General features: G+C 36.4%; 1 protein-coding gene across 2 annotated transcripts; it reads right to left on the bottom strand.

Annotated features, from left to right (window-relative positions):
- Window positions 1-5083: 5083 nt before the first annotated feature.
- Window positions 5084-15888, bottom strand: LOC127854314 (uncharacterized). 2 transcript variants are annotated; one of them, XM_052389421.1, is made up of 3 exons: window positions 15571-15888; window positions 10848-10909; window positions 5084-10176 (listed from the first exon to the last, which is right to left on the bottom strand). In XM_052389421.1, coding segments are annotated over exons 1-3 (2583 nt in total). In that variant the 5' UTR covers window positions 15573-15888; the 3' UTR covers window positions 5084-7657. The 2 variants fall into 2 exon arrangements, with proteins under 2 accessions (XP_052245381.1, XP_052245382.1); XM_052389422.1 differs by lacking the exon at window positions 15571-15888 and adding an exon at window positions 13778-13923.
- Window positions 15889-16570: the final 682 nt, after the last annotated feature.

Raw genomic sequence — 16570 nt, 5'->3', positions numbered from 1 at the left:
AGTAATCGCAAATTTGAAATGAACACAAGCCATTCAAATTTATAAAGAGTGTGTCATAACGCACTAGTCGAGAGGTTTAACCACTTTTTATCATCCTATTTATTTTATAGAGATAACTTATACACACTAACAACAACATGACCCTTTTGGGACGTTCTGAAAGCATATAAATTATGATGAAAGTGGTAATGAAAACTGAATATAAAGCAAATTTGCAATCACCATCATATTAAATGAATATAGTTGGAATATCGAATACCTATCTCACTAAGAATATCATTTCATGATGATAATTCCCTGTACAAAACTTTTGATTTTTGACACCATGTACAAATTCAAAATATACAATAAGATAATTGATTAAAATATGTAAAAAATAAATATGCGAGCAATACTTTTTACTAATATATTTGGTAGTCATAAAGACAGCCCTGCTGACCCGTACTTAGTTGTTTATGCATTAGTTGTTACCCTAGCAGTTCACACGTTGTCAACAACTCTGACCTAAACATAGGTATGGGGCACGTATGCGCTTTTTCGGCGAAGCTGTTTTACCCAGCTTTTCACCTTAAATAACTTTCACTAAACGCCAGCAGACACGCATGAATATTTTCAAATATTGCATAGGCTGATTCGAGATAAAACCTCTGAACTTCGGCTAGATCACTGTGTCTGTGCTCAGCGCAAAGGATGTCTGTTCAATGTTAGGAATTCCGGACTACTATCTGCATGTTCAAACGACACAAATTGTGGCCCAGTTACAATTTAGCGTTAAAATCCATCTCGCAGAGTTTCAAGGTCAGAACTCGTTTACCAAATCGTTCGGGGAATATAATTGACTATCGATAAACACAATTTTGCTTTCAAGATGAGAAAACAAACATTACCGAAATAGTTTGCCGTTCTCGGTCAGCGCGTCTGGAAATCGTTCCTGAAAGCCTGGATAGGCTGCCCTTATTTACAAGTTTGCCTTTTTGAATTCAATTTTGTATCGAAAAGCATTGTTCTAAAATATGCCATTTACAATTCGCAATGAGATTTTAAATGACCCTCTTTATGCGAAAATGGGTCTTATTCCACATGCGCCCATCATATATATAGCCCACTCAGCTTGCGCATCTCTCAGTCTGGTCAGGAGATACATAATGAGACCAAAACACATTGAATGATTTTATAGCGAACAGCATCGCCTCTGATCAGACTACGCAAATGCACATGTTGGGTTTAACCCCCCGTTCTCCTAGAGCTTAGACTTTACGACGATCATACGGATCAAGCTACGATCTGGAAAGGGTTTGGATCGGGGCGAATCGAGGCCGATCGGAGTCTAAATCGAGCAATTTGGCAAATAATGGTCTTCGACTTTTTTTTTTTCTTGTTACTTGTTGGACACGATCCCGCTACGCTTGTTTTGAGCATGTTCAAAATAAGCGGGGCGAGAGCTAGAGCTCTCCAATCATGAAGACTCTACCGCCATCATACTGCGCTTATGAAGACTCTACTTCGTTTATACTGCGATTTGTCACGATCGACCACGTTTCCGGCCACGCTTTGATCTTAGTAGAAGCGGCGTTTATGTGTGAACGGGGGGTAAGATACGCTGGCCGAAACGCATAAGACCCATTTTCGCATGACGCGGCTATGAAAGTGTGATTAAATGTGTCGAAAGAAAACTGCGTTTAAATCAAATATTAACATACGATATTTTTCGATAGTGAAGAAATACACTCATAATAAGGCATGTGAGGACACATATGATGTGCACTCCCGTAGTATAATTTTTATCTACTTACACTAATGTGTGGTTTGACAATGATAACACACATTTCATGCGGTGAATATTCGACTTACAAGTGGAAAAAAAACACAATAGTTAAACTTATGTTTTCAATTTATTTATTTAGAAACGTAAATTGCAAACTTTATTTCAAAGTCAGAATTTACGAAGACTACATTCTTCAAGACTACATATTTCTTGTTATATTTAGTTGTTTTTTATATTCGAGACAATACTTTAAAAACATTATAAGGGCGGAAAGTGTTGCCCCTAATAAGACACGCGCATTCAGCACGATTTTCATATAATTATGCTGTTATTTTTAATTGTTGAAATTTTATTTATTAAATTCATTTAATGAAAATTTCAAAATAAAGATAAATTCTTACAAATCCCTTTGAAACATACGGTTGTATATAAAAAGGACCTATCAATCGTGATACATCGACTATCTCCGGAATCCTCCGTAAGATGGGCAGATTTAAGCAATAAATCGTCTGCAGGTCCAGAGTGAAGGACATATGTGTTCACTCTGGACCCAACCGGCTTTTTATTGCATAAATCTACTCTTTACGGAGACTCCGAAGAAGGACGAATGGTTACGATGCAGCACCATTATCACTACAGTTTACACTATAATAAAAGAAGTCCATAACAAATATCATGTGAAAGCCATAACTTAAACATCGAATACAGTCAAACTTTTGCGCATAGAGACCCTCATGGCCCAATGTTTAATTTTTTAAACTATAAAACAGTTCATGCACTTGTAAGAAAAACTTCTACGCGAATCAATTAATGTTATCACATTAAAATGCTGAATACAACGAATAGACTTAATAAATTAGCCAAATTGTAAGAGAACGTCTGATTTTAAGAAAAAATAATACTAATGTTTTCATTTAACTTCAAATAGTACTCCTCCACATATACAATATTTTACCTAGCCTTTTCGTAACCGTGTACGATGCTGCTTATGTTTATTGGAATACTATGTTTATCTCTGTGACATAATTGTTTGTGAAATATCTAGTGTTTAGACGATGTATACTGTGCAAGTTTAAATAAATGAGTCGCGTTCTGAGAAAACTGGACATAATGCTTGTGCGTAAAGTGTCGTCCCAGATTAGCCTGTGCAGTCTGCACCGGCTAATCAGGGACGACACTTTCCGCTTCTTGACATTTTTTGTTTAAATGAAGTCTCTTCTTAGCAAAACTCCAATTTAGGCGGAAAGTGTCGTCCCTGATTAGACTGTGCGGACTGCACAGGCTTATCTTGGACAACATTTTACGCACATGCATTAAACCCTCTTTTATCAGAACCCGACTCAAATATTTGTCGTGTCTTTCAAAGTTCACTGTTTTACATCCATCTGTTTACCGGCTACTGTCAAGTTGATGAAGGTTTCTTGCCAACTGTCTTCAACCTTGATAGTCATGGTACACGCGCTACTCACCAATGCGACCCGGATCCAATCCCCGTTCCCGGAAGCATGTGAGTTTGTGGGAGGGGGGGGGGGGCGGGTTGGTGGTCACCATACCGGACAGGTGGGATTTTCTCCGGGTACTTTCAAAGGCATGGCATATTGATTTCAGGCAAAATCATAAACAACTTACATCGTATAAAGTCCGGAATTACGACATGGGATAATGTCGAAATGAGATAATTGGGTGGTACGGTGGTCGAGTGGTAACACTCTGGTCTACCATTCCAGAGGTCCCCGGTTCGATTTCCGGTCGGGGCACCGGAAATTTAAGAAATGCTTCAAGTGTTTCCCACCCAACTAGAGATGTACTGGTATGAAACCCAGGTAATTCTCGCGTGTAACGGTGCTATACACTGAGCACGTAAAAGAACCGAGGAATCTATTCGCAAAGAGCTAGGGTATCGCACCCGGTTTCTTTGTATCCCAAAACTGTCTCTTCTACTTGATGTTTCTTCAGCAAAAACCAAAAAAGGACCCATTGGAAATAAGTGCTTGCACTTTCATGGGTTATCATTGACTGCAAGGTCTTAAGAAATACATACATACAATGTATGAAATCTCTGTATTCATATGAAGATTAATGTGTATATCTCAATGCTTTTCCACTAACAAAATGTGCATATCGTGTGTGTGAACATTTACTACTGTCTTTGAAGTTATACGAAAATGAGTAGTCGATTGCGCATTCTTACTGTTTGTTGAAATCTTCCAAACAACTATCGCCAATAAAGAGAAAACTAATGAAACTTATAAGATGTCGAAGCCGCTTTTGAAATTTTAAAATAGCATCGTAACGGTCGATATACGGGTACAGTACTAGAACTGTATATGGGGATATTTTATGCAAAGTTATGTACAGAAAACATACAACTATCACATCCTTCACACAAGATAGGAGAGAACAACGTTTCATCTCCTGATGTGCATGATTATGCCGTTCAATGTGTATCATCTACATCGTAAAAACCGTTCATTATAAAGTTGCATAATGTTATGTTTTCTTCCATTAGACTATTTCTAACAATTCAAGGCATGCATGTGTATGCAGTTGCCATAAAATATCAATATGCCGGAAATAACTCTCATTGGACGCGAAAAGCATGCAGATGAAAAAATTAAGCTAATACAGTATTCTAATTAGATTGGGTTTAGTTCCAAATGGTTTGTTATAGTTGCTTATTAACAACAATAGTACAGGAAGGAAAACTAAACAACTACGCGGAAAGCATGTATTAACAAATAAGCAAATACTTTATGCTGATTAGATAAGGTTTTTTATGTTCTAGTTTTTTTTTATCTTTGCAAATACATATTTATCCTCCGAAATATAATAGCAAGCAAAAGGGCAAAAACTCGTATATGACACTTATAAAATAATTATAAGTAGGTGCGTTGAGTTATTTCCACTGACTAATAAATTAAAACATTATATAATTTCATACTTCAACTTTAATTCAAAATCAATCTGATTATGGGTATGAACGTTTGTCGATTATATGTACTACGTTGAAAATTTATCTCATAATTTGCATAATTGTTTTGACATCACTATTAGAGTTTCAACAAAAGCATTGTGAAATATGCTTACATATTACTCAAGCTCAAAACAGTGGAATAAACGTATATTTCTTGATATTCAAGTGTGTGTTATTTTAAACATGTATAAGTATTTAAAAAAAAAACAGAAATAATTTAAATCTCCGTGTAACTCGAAGCGGTTTATTTATTTATGATATGAACATATATAATATCGTAATTTGCAAAAACCAAGTTGTTCTGCGATGTTAAAACATATCACATACAATATAATAGTGTGTGACCATAAATACATAAATAAATTGTTTACAAGCGTAAATATCAATCGATCTACAAAGATTCAACACTTAGATAAATAACTTGTTTACAAATATGAACACCTTTGAATTAACAATTCCAATATGATCGCACCCAACATGTGATTGTAAAAATGATGATGTCTTATCATTAAAGAGTCTATATACGATTCAAATGTAAAATTTCATTTGCTCATACTTTGAACAACACCAGTAAAAGGACAAATTTGATCGAGACAAATTTAACTTAAATCAAAAGCGTACTTATTTAAATCAAAAACCAAATGTTAAATCAAATTTATTATTACACATTCATTCTTAACTCTAGGTCAATCTCAATAAATCTTGTCCATGTAGCGTATGAACGAATCTCGTCCATGTTGCGTATGAACAAATCTCGTCCATGTCGCGTATGAACAAAGCCTGTCCATGTAGCGTATGAACTAATCTCGTCCATGTCGCGTATGAACAAAGCCTGTCCATGTGGCGTATGAACAAATCTCGCCAATGTGGCGTATGAACAAATCTTGTTGATGTGGCGTATGAACAAAGCCTGTCCATGTGGCGTATGTACAAATCTTATCAATGTGGCGTATGAACAAATCTTGTCGATGTTGCGTATGAACAAAGACTGCCCATGTGGTGTATGAACAAATCTTGCCAATGTGGCGTATGAACAAATCTTGTCAATGTAGCGTATGAACAAAGCCTGTCAACGTGGCGTATGAACAAATTTCGCCCATTTTGCGTATGAACAAATCTTGTCAATGTGGCGTATGAACAAATCTTGTCAATGTGGCGTAAGAACAAAGCCTGACCATGTGGCGCATGAACAAATCTTGTCAATGTGGCGTATGAACAAATCTTGTCAATGTGGCGTATGAACAAAGCCTGTCCATGTGGTGTATGAACAAATCTTGTCAATGTGGCGTATGAACAAATCTTGTCAATCTGGCGTATGAAGAAAGCCTGTCCATGTGGCGTATGAACAAATCTTGTCAATGTGGCGTATGAACAAAGCCTTACCATGTGGCGTATGAACAAATCTTGTCAATGTGGCGTATGAACAAATCTTGTCAATGTGGCGTATGAACAACTCTTGTCAATGTGGCGTACGAACAAAGCCTGACCATGTGGCGTATTGACAAATATTGTCAATGTGGCGTATGAACAAAGCCTGACCATGTGGCGTAAGAACAAATCTTGTCTAGGTGGCGTATGAACAAATCTTGTCAATGTGGCGTATGAACAAAGCCTGTGATTGTGGCGTATGAACAAATCTTGTCAATGTGGCGTATGAACAAATCTTTACACAAACCACGCAAGCCGTAGAAAGTTATCAATATTTTGGAAATGAATATATGACTAAAATACTTATGTCTAATACTGAACGAAAACCTATAATTTTACGGCTTGAAGATATACCTTCTTCTTGACTTAAACGAACATTCTTATTTGCTATTTTAGTTTTATTTACTTCTAGAAATATTTTTTTTTAAGAAACCAATATTAAGCTGGCATGTTCTTAATAAGAAAGAGACGATTAGTGTCATTTTTCGGACACAACATAATTACCATGGGCAATACAGTAATGGTGCTGCAAATATAAAGAAAAGTGGCATTCTTACAATTCGAATGTAAAACGAGACTTCTGCGGCCTATATTACATTGTATTGTATATGCAGAAAGATGTGAAATACGGATTGGAAATTGTTATACCATGTCACATCTATTCAAGAAGTTGACAGACAAGTGCGGTTATATTTAATTTTAATGAATTTCAGTCGTAATTCAAATATAAAATAACATTAACAGTTGTTAAAAGTCTTAATTGAGTGAAGTCATCGAGTGATAGATGTGCACGCGTTTGTTAACAAAACGTTAACGCGCGATAATTTTAAAAACTTGAATCATTAGGCCTCCAAGGTGCTAATCCGGCACTGTATATGAGTCATATTAACAAATCTGCAAGGTATAGTGGGAATATCGAAACCGTTCATACTATTGAATATTACTCATGCGGTGTTTCTCTTCAACAACTAACAAATACCGAACACAGCGAAACCATATGTTGTGTTAGCTGAAAAACATGAACACGTGCAGACGATGCCTTCTTGTTGTAACAAATAATAGCTTATGTCCGACAGGAAGACTTTTTGTATGGAACATAAATCTTTACTCATAAAAAATAAAAAAAATATGCTTTTCAAATCTTATAATATGAACAACAAAGATAACACAACGTGCAAACTGTTATTTTTAGCAAATACAATTCTAATCGCTCAAAACTTTGAAACTGCCTTTTATGGACTTGTTTTGCAAGATTTGTATACATGTTACAGCATTTGTTTTGAACTGTTGAAGGTTAATGACTGTACATTTGTCAAACCACATTCCTACTATGTCTATTTAGTCAGAGAAAACCCGTTAATGAACGCAGTACTTGTCTCTTTCATGTAATAAAAAAATATACATTCCATTTCTCAGTACCATACACATGGATAGTGCATTTTCTCAAGCATTTAATGAAAGATGGCATTTAACTTAAATGATTTAAGGGATCACACACTGTGATTGGATTTCAATCGACTCGATAGTTCTATTTCCATCGCTTCCTCGCCATCGCTTGTCAAACTTTCTCCGTCATTGTTTTCTACAATATAATCGCTTAGTCCTGAGCAACTTCTGGGCTCAGAAAGATCTTCAGCGCTTTGACGTCGCTCTGACGTGTGTTCTGAGAGTCTTTGTGACGCCTTTTCCGAACCTATTATATCTGTTTCCATCGCTGCATCGCGTTTATACGATATTGCTTTAGAGTCCGTTTGATTTTTTGTTGCGGTAGAGTAACCATGGTGACGTATTGTCGCTTCATTGCCGATGACGAGCATATCATTTTGCGCGGTTTCTTCAGGTCTTGGTGACGTTGAGTCTAGGCTACCGTCAACGGCACGGCTTTCAAATCGCCTAAGATCTGATTTGTATGCACCCAATTTTGTGCTCATCGTTGCCATAGAATGCCCGTCTTTAAACTCTTCTTTGAATCTCGAGTCTTTCCTTGATAGATGTTCTTTGCTGTGACTGTGTATTTTGCCATAAATGACCCGCGCTCGTTCGCTTGATCTTGAGTATAGGAACGTTTGGTTGGCATTACTGCGAGTAATGTGCACCTCGCCCGGTTCAAAACGAAAGACGACTTCCGGTTTTCGATCATTTACTGGGATGTTTATCTCATCACGTATCACGCCCGTGGTTGAATGCGGTTGTGTCTGATACCGAGTATCTAACTTCAACGATTGTGGTAAATTTACATTTCTAAGCGCGTCAGAACTGCGCACCTTAAACTCCTTGAAATTATTCCTCTGTTGCAGAGTGTTTGCCATTTTACCGTGTTCAGCGAACACTTCAAGCTTGTTAAATTTCTTCAGCGCTTCTTTATTACTCAAAATTGACGAGGATGTGGACTTCGATTCGGAGGTTCTCGATGACTGTGCGGTCGGAATTTTTGTTATTACGGGGCCTGGTTTATCGGAATCTTGATTTTCACCCTTGTCATCTTCAAAGTGTTCAAATGTTTCTTCATTTTCATTGATTTCATTGTCTTCTTTTACCTCATCATTTTCAGCTTTTTGCGCATTTTCAGATTCTTTCAATATAGTTTTCTTAATATGGTGAGGCTTTCGAATCTTTGGTGCTGAATTTGGCAGAGCTAAATTAACAATTGTCGCGGTTTTAGTGCCATCCTTATCACAATGTACCTCATCACCGTCATCATTAAGAGAATAAACTGGCGAATTCGATCTGATATTATAAAACTCACTTGCTTCCCTCATCATGTTTAATCTCTCGGTGTACTCTTCGTAGTTGCTGGTCCCGAGTCTATGCTTAAACCGTTGCTCCCTTTCCGAATAATCAAAATTGTCATTCATGTACACAGTGTTAAGTCCCTTTGCGGTCGGGATTTCAATATAATCCCTTTTCCGTTTGCTCTGTTTTTCGCCATCGCCTTTTTGCTTAGCTTTTGTAAGGGCTAAGGTAGTAAGAGAACGATGCTGTAGAGCAATACGAGGAAGATTCTCGTCCCTGTGAACGTTCCGTTCTGGGTCACTAAAGTCTTTGGTCTTCAAGTGATGCATTGACTTCTGGTGAAGTCCGTATTTCCTAAGTTTATCATGACTGTATTCAGTCTGCAAATGTTTCCCAAATGAATCGACGCGTAACTCCAAATACGTGTTAGGCACACGTTTCATTTTTGACCCTAAGCACACGTTTAGACTTTGATTTGGAAAGTTAATCTTACGATGTCGCTTCCGTTGAAATTCCTGTAACCTCTCTCTGATGCTATCTTCAAATATGGCACGTTGCGCTTTGTCGAACTCCTCATTGGGCATCTCCGAGAACCACTTATCAAGTTTGGAATCTGACCCCGACAGTTCTTCTCTGATTTGTATTAACCGGTTATTCGGCGCCTCATGGCTATTACCGTAATCTTGCCCTCGTTCTTCTGAAATGTGCCTTGGCTCCTGTAAAGACGGGAGCTCAAGTGTTTCTGACTCTCTTTCGCCTTTCTGATGCCTGGTCTGTCGGGAAAGTCGCGGTAAGTTCACAGTTCTCGCGTGGTATTTTCTATCTGAGGTACGTCTGAAATCGTCGACACTCGTTCTATGTCTGTTTAATAAAATCACGTCTAGTCTCTGATCGACATTGCGCATTGCTGAAACATTTAACACCTTGTGATTTATCCTGTCGCCTGACGTTTTGTCAATATCATTCATACTACGAGTTCTTGATAAGCTTGGAAGCGTTCCAGTTAATTGACCGGCTTTGGCTAACTCCTGCTTAAACTTCGCGGCTATATCTTCAATGGATTTCGTCTTATGGGATAACATGTTGTACATTTCACGCGGATTTGTGAGGTCATGGCCCGTCTTCTCTCGGTCGGCGGCAAACAAGGCGGGATTACTGCGCGACATAAGTTGCCGTGGAGTTATGCCCATGTTTTGACGTTCTTTATCAGACATAATGGTGTTTTCGACTCGCGTTACCAGCAAGTCGAAGTCTATATCGGGTTTCTGCCTGCCTCCTAATAAAAATATAGTTATTGCAAGATATTGCGAACAAAGATCTAACTGGATCTAACTCCAAACGTTTGTAGCTAATCAAAAATGCTGGAATCTAAAAGTGATCAGCAAAATAACAAATGTAATTTAAAATTGAAAACATGCTACAACTAACATTCCGAATACCAATACAATAGAAAATTTCGAATTAAGGGAATATGTCTTTCGCACGCAATTAGTAAAGATTTGTTATTAACAAAAAGTCATCCTATTTAAACATGCGTGTTTGCAAAATTGATCACTTATGAAACAAATGACGACGACGCTAATAATACAAAAAAGTAAGAGGTAAGGAGGCCGCTTAAATATTGTTTGTTTCATGTTATGTGACCACAAATAAAGGAGTGAAGTCATAAATATGTTCTGTTATGTATGAAGGAAATGATCCACATAAATATTATAAAACTGAAAAAGATCTCAACATGTTACGAATTTGAGTCAAAGTGTATACTATTTTGCGTTTAATTACAGAAACGACATAAATAAAACAGACATACAATGTCTTGAAACCCATTAACAGATGTCATATAAGAGGGTTCAGCGGAGTCCTTTAAACCAGAAATGAACATGATAACCGCGTATTTTATTAACATTTGTCTGGTACTAAATACGGGAAGGCTTATGATGGCATTACCTTTTGCGTCGATGGACGACTGTGTCCGGGAAGGACTGATTTTAATACCGATGGCCAACGCCCTGAAAATTAAAACAGACCCATAGTCATTGTACACGTCACGTGATAATATGTAGTTATTGCATAATTGTTATACATGTAATTGCATTCATGTAATTATTGTATCTATGTATCCATTCTATATCTTGTTATCGTAACATAATGTTACGCGCTGACACCTCGTAAAATATACTAGCTGTGCTCTGTGAAAAGGGGGTTTAATGCATGTGCGTAAAGTGTCGTCCCACATTATCCTGTGCAGTCCGCACAGGCTTATTAGGGACGACACTTTCCGCTGTTATGATATTTTCTGTTTAGAGAGAGTCTCTTCTAAGCAAAAACAAGTTTAAGCTGAAAGTGTCGTCCCTGATTAAAATCAAATATTAAAGAACATTTAAAAGATTGAATTAATATGTATGCAATAACTGACATTATCTTAACATATGGACTGACGCTTATCTGATTATAGTTTCTTATTCATAAATTGTAATGCAATTTAAATTTTCTTTGCGTTGTTTTATAAACTTGGTCATGATGCTTAGAAATTAAAACACATGAAATTATATGTTCCCAAAGTAAAGTAATGATGTGAAATATAAAATTCGAAATCTCTCGATACGGGTTGTAAAAATGGCAATTTTGTTGACGGTGTTGTCACGGAATCAAAAAAATATATCGCGAAATACCAATTATGAGTAGGATTTATGCTGAAAATAACGCTTCGTTATGACTTCTATCATTTGGAATTAATAAAATTATAAATGGTTGCGAACGCGATAAGATTTATTAATTTTGAATGATTCTTTTGTGTTCGTTAGATTTTGTAACAATTCGTGGATCGTGGAAGTTTTACAAGGTCCGGATGGCCTAGTGGTATATGCTGTAGCCTCTTTGAATCCAAATGATACTGGTTTGAGTCCAGCTGGTGTCCAACTTTTTTGTTTCTTTTCATGTCCCCGAAGGAGGGCATATAGTGATCGGACCGTCCGTCTGTCTGTCCGTCTGTCCTTTCGTTACACTTTGCGTTTAGGTTTCGCGTTTAGGTTTCGAAAAATGCTCATAACTTCTATGTCGCTTCAGATAGCAACTTAATATTTGGCATGCATGTGCATCTCATGGAGCTGCACATTTTGAGTGGTGAAAGGTAAAGGTCAAGGTCATCCTTCAAGGTCAAAGGTCAAATATATGGCTTCAAAGCGGCGCAGAATGGGGCATTGTGTTTCTGACAAACACATCTCTTGTTTAATTGTATTCTTGTACATGAAATTATAAAGACGCTCTATAGTTAGTTCGTTGTTAAAATCTAGCAATTTAAGGTATCTACTGACACACTTCGGAAGATGCCCCATTCTGTGAACAATACCCCATCATTTTCGAAAAGTTTCTTGTGTTGTTTTGATGTACTTAAAATCCGATAGCTGTATTATTCGTCTACATTAAGTTATGCACGCATCATGCTCGTAAACTCAAATTCATGTTTCAAAATCTGTAATTTTGTTGTCACTTTACGTGAAACAAACAAATCGTTTACGCTTAATTAAGTACCGCGCAAACATTCATCGTTATCGATTTATACAAGGAGTAATTTAAAGATTACGAGGATTTTGTAAACGGTTATACTTTAACAATTAAATACCATTGCACCACGGTTCACTCTACAGATCGTGCGGTATTCAAACACGACACATGTTTATATTTTAAACGATTCAAATATTGTTTGCGTTTGAAGATTTTATTTCGTTTGTAATGCTTAAGGTGCTCACTTTAATTACTACCCCAGTATTAGTTATCACTTTAGCATTTCATATTTGTTAAGTGCGGAGTTAAATCAAAGCGCGTGTCACATATAAAGTCGATATTCTTGGTTTTATGTTTTAGATTCGGCGCAGTTTAGTTTACTTGAACCCTGGTGGCAACTTAACAATTGAGTCGAAAAGGTGCAATTGAAACGTATTACAATAAAACAAATTAGTTAAAAAACTACAAGGTGAACAGTATTTTGATGCAATATTACATTATCACACAATAACCACATGTGTTCCTGTGTTGTCTATGATTGAGTTTTATGTATTTATTTCGGATAGCAAATCAACAAATTTAGCAACAGTTGAGAAATTAAAAAAGGGATTAAATTGGTAGACCTTCATATCGTGCGTTCTTTTATATGAATATATCATTATAATTTAATACTAGTGATGATATAGACACGTCCGAAAAGTGCTTTTTCATGTTGTCTTTTCTCGACTTGTGATATGTTGTTGATAATGGTATCTAGATTTCGGAACAGTTGCATTTATATATATATTACAATAAATAATAAATAAATAATAGTTTGAGGTTTGAGTCAAATTTAGCATAGATTGATCGGACTAAATATATACTAACATATATTTTGCTATGAAAATGAACAGTGTTTCATAATCCGGAGTAATTTTGATCGACTTACCATTATTTTGCTTCTTGCTTAGCGAGTATGGTGGTTTAGTTCTTTTATGAGTACATATGAACCTTTCCTTTGTAAATCGGTGACATACTTTTGACATGTTTAATGAGTAAGTGTGTGAATTAGTTACTTTAAACGATTCAACCGGGTCGAAAGGTAACCGATAGACTTTAATTTAGGTCTGTCGTGTGCATACTAATGATCATAATATCCACTTATCAACTTATCGTGTCTGCTAAAAGTCACACGATTGAATGATTATTTCCGCAGTTAAGTTGCATAAACCTGGCGCGAGCTAATGAACATTAATAATTTTAGCAGATTCAAATTCATAACCGGATGAGTACACGTTTGTCCATACATATTCATACTTCTAATTGATAATTAATAATGATCATCAAACATCGCAAATACTATAATTATAATTTGAGTAATAAAATTTCTTTACTTTTACCGTCGTTTTCTAAATGTATTCCATCTTTTCCAGTAATTGTCGCAATAGCGCTTGATATGAGTAAAACTTAAGTAACATAATATCACAAAATGGTCTACATCTTAAATCCGACCAAAAACAATCTATGCACAGGAATGCCTGCGCAGATTGTAAAGGATAGCTATATGAGTTTTCTTTACGCCACTTACAATTTACGTGTGACAACTCATATAATTGATTTTTGATTCCTAACTTAAGATAAAGTGCTGCATTCATTGTGGACAAGACTTTAATCCGGAGTTTGGAAAATGTAATTGACTTCAAGAGTGGTTGTCTGAATTTTTTTATCAATGCTTTAGCCCTAAGATTCAATTATGTCCTATTGTTAAAGATTTTTTATTGGCAGCGGGAAATGGAAATTAAAAAAAACAGCCGAAACATGGTTCACAATGGGTTTGAAATGAAAAGGTGTTCGATTATTGACTATGAAGCATTCAATTACAAGGGCACCACAGTGGATTAATAGAAATTCGGATATCGTTAAATCCCACAATATGTGTCAACGTTTGCCGGGTTGAATGCGAAGAATCAACAATATGTAAGAATGTCTATGAATGTTAATGAAAGTGTGCAAATATTGATACGATTCTCATATTGCCATTGATTGTAAAAGGAACATGATCGGGTAGTTAACGTTGAGTTTGAGGCGAATAACAACATAAGCCGCGTTCTGGGAAAACTGGGCTTAATGCATGTGCGTAAAGTGTCGTCCCAGATTAGCCTGTGTAGTCCGCACAGACTAATCAGGGACAGCACTTTCCGCCTAAACTTGATTTTCGGTAAGGAGGGAATTCATTGAAACTAAAAATACCATTAAAGCGGAAAGTGTCGTCCCTGATTAGCCTGTGCGGACTGCACAGGCTAATCGGGGACGACACTTTACGCACATGCATTTTGCCCAATTTGTACACAGCAAGACACATATGTTTACTATACGACTGCTTTTAACGCGTCCCATATTCACATCAGCTGAGCACCTTTGAAGGTGCCGTTAAATACGACACCAATTACATCACTATGGAGGAACCATTAACTTGTATCGAATTTTAGACTAAAAAGGGCGTTCCGACCATAGGCCTACATAAACTTCGATTAAAGGACCATTGGATTTACTAAGCATCCCTTATTGAGTTATTTCGGTGAAACTATAAGTATCTCTAGTGTTGGGATTGACCGGCATACCCGTTTCTTACGCAACACGTATGCCTATCCCCAATGCCACTTACTGTGTCAAACATGGAAAGGAGCGCATAATTTACATTAAGATTACAATGAAGCTTATAAAATGTGAATATGCTCTGTCCTCGATCATACGGATCGAACCCACAAAATTGCTTGCTCATTAATAACTACTTTGTATGATGTCGTGAAAGTAAGGAAACGACGATAAACATAGTAAAGTTCATAATTTATTAATTTTGATATTGTAATAAGTCATGAGTTTTGTTTACTTTCCGGAATCTATGGCATTTTTAATTTCCATTTGTCAAATCTTTGGGCAGGTCCTTTTAACTACAGTACTAGTCTAACCACAGAGTACCAGTCTTACAATAGTAGCAGTCTAATCATAGTACCAGGCTAAAAAAATCCAAGAAAATAATCAGTTTCAATAGTAAACATCATATTAAGCAGAGTGAGTTCGAGACGTAGAATTAAATTTACCATTTTGCGCGTTTGAAAAGAAAATACATTTGCGGTGTAATCACTGCCTCCATGTTCATGTTTCAAGTTTAATAAGAAATACCTACATGTCTAATTAATCCGCTCCGGCTGTTTAAAGACAGGTGTTTCTTCCTATATCATGCAAGAAATTCAAAATTCACTCGATATGAGCACTCCACAATAAATTAATGCACGTTAATCCACGTGATTGCATTCCCTATTAAGTGATACGTAAATTTAATGCACACCGTTTCAACGTCTTAAAGAAAAGTGATAGCCAAATCACTGATAACAAATTGTGCTATTACAAAGGAAAACTAAAAACGGTTTTTAAATGATTTAGATATCGAAGTCGTCTTAACATATTTACCATTCATGAATTAAATTAACTAAACGCCAGTTGTTCTTTTAACCATTGCGCTCGAACAAAAGCATGTACAACGACCAGCTCTTAATGTGAAAGTGATACCGTGTTTTTTGTTTTGTTTAGACAATAGATTCAATAAACGTGTTGGTATAAGCCATTGACTATAGCAACAATAGCATAAAAGGAAATATAGAAATATAAAGTGTTATCTATATTATGCTAATGGTATGATTATAAGTGTTATGAACATACTGTTATGAATGCAATCATTGACAACGTATAGATCTTTCATGAAAGACTTGTTATCATGCAACGTTTTTTTATAATGATGCGCGATGAAAAAAAACACAACCGTGTTGGCAAGCATATCCAGGACACATCCATACTTCCACTCATTATGTATTTCCTTTATTTATACGATTTCTGATTCTTTTTTCTCTATTGTGTTCTTAATTGGTTTCCTTCAATAATTTAGCGATTGATTGATTGTGATTGCTTGTGTATGGGGCAAGAAGAAGCGACCGCGAAAGCATGGTCCAGATTGAGCTTCTTTATTGAGACAGCTTGTTTTTTATAGTAAATTTTATATATGTAAAAGAGTGGAAATCCCACTCCCATGGATACATTACTCTCAGCAGCACACAATAGATCTGACTGGAAGAGGATTACATTTCTGTATCGTCGTCCCTCATCCCCCCCCCCCCCAATGGCCAAACCGG

This window comes from Dreissena polymorpha, chromosome 12 (genome assembly GCF_020536995.1).
Source record: "Dreissena polymorpha isolate Duluth1 chromosome 12, UMN_Dpol_1.0, whole genome shotgun sequence".
NCBI classification, from domain to species: Eukaryota; Metazoa; Mollusca; class Bivalvia; order Myida; family Dreissenidae; genus Dreissena; species Dreissena polymorpha.
Note: the sequence above shows the minus strand (reverse complement) of the source record. Positions and strands in the feature narration are given on the sequence as shown.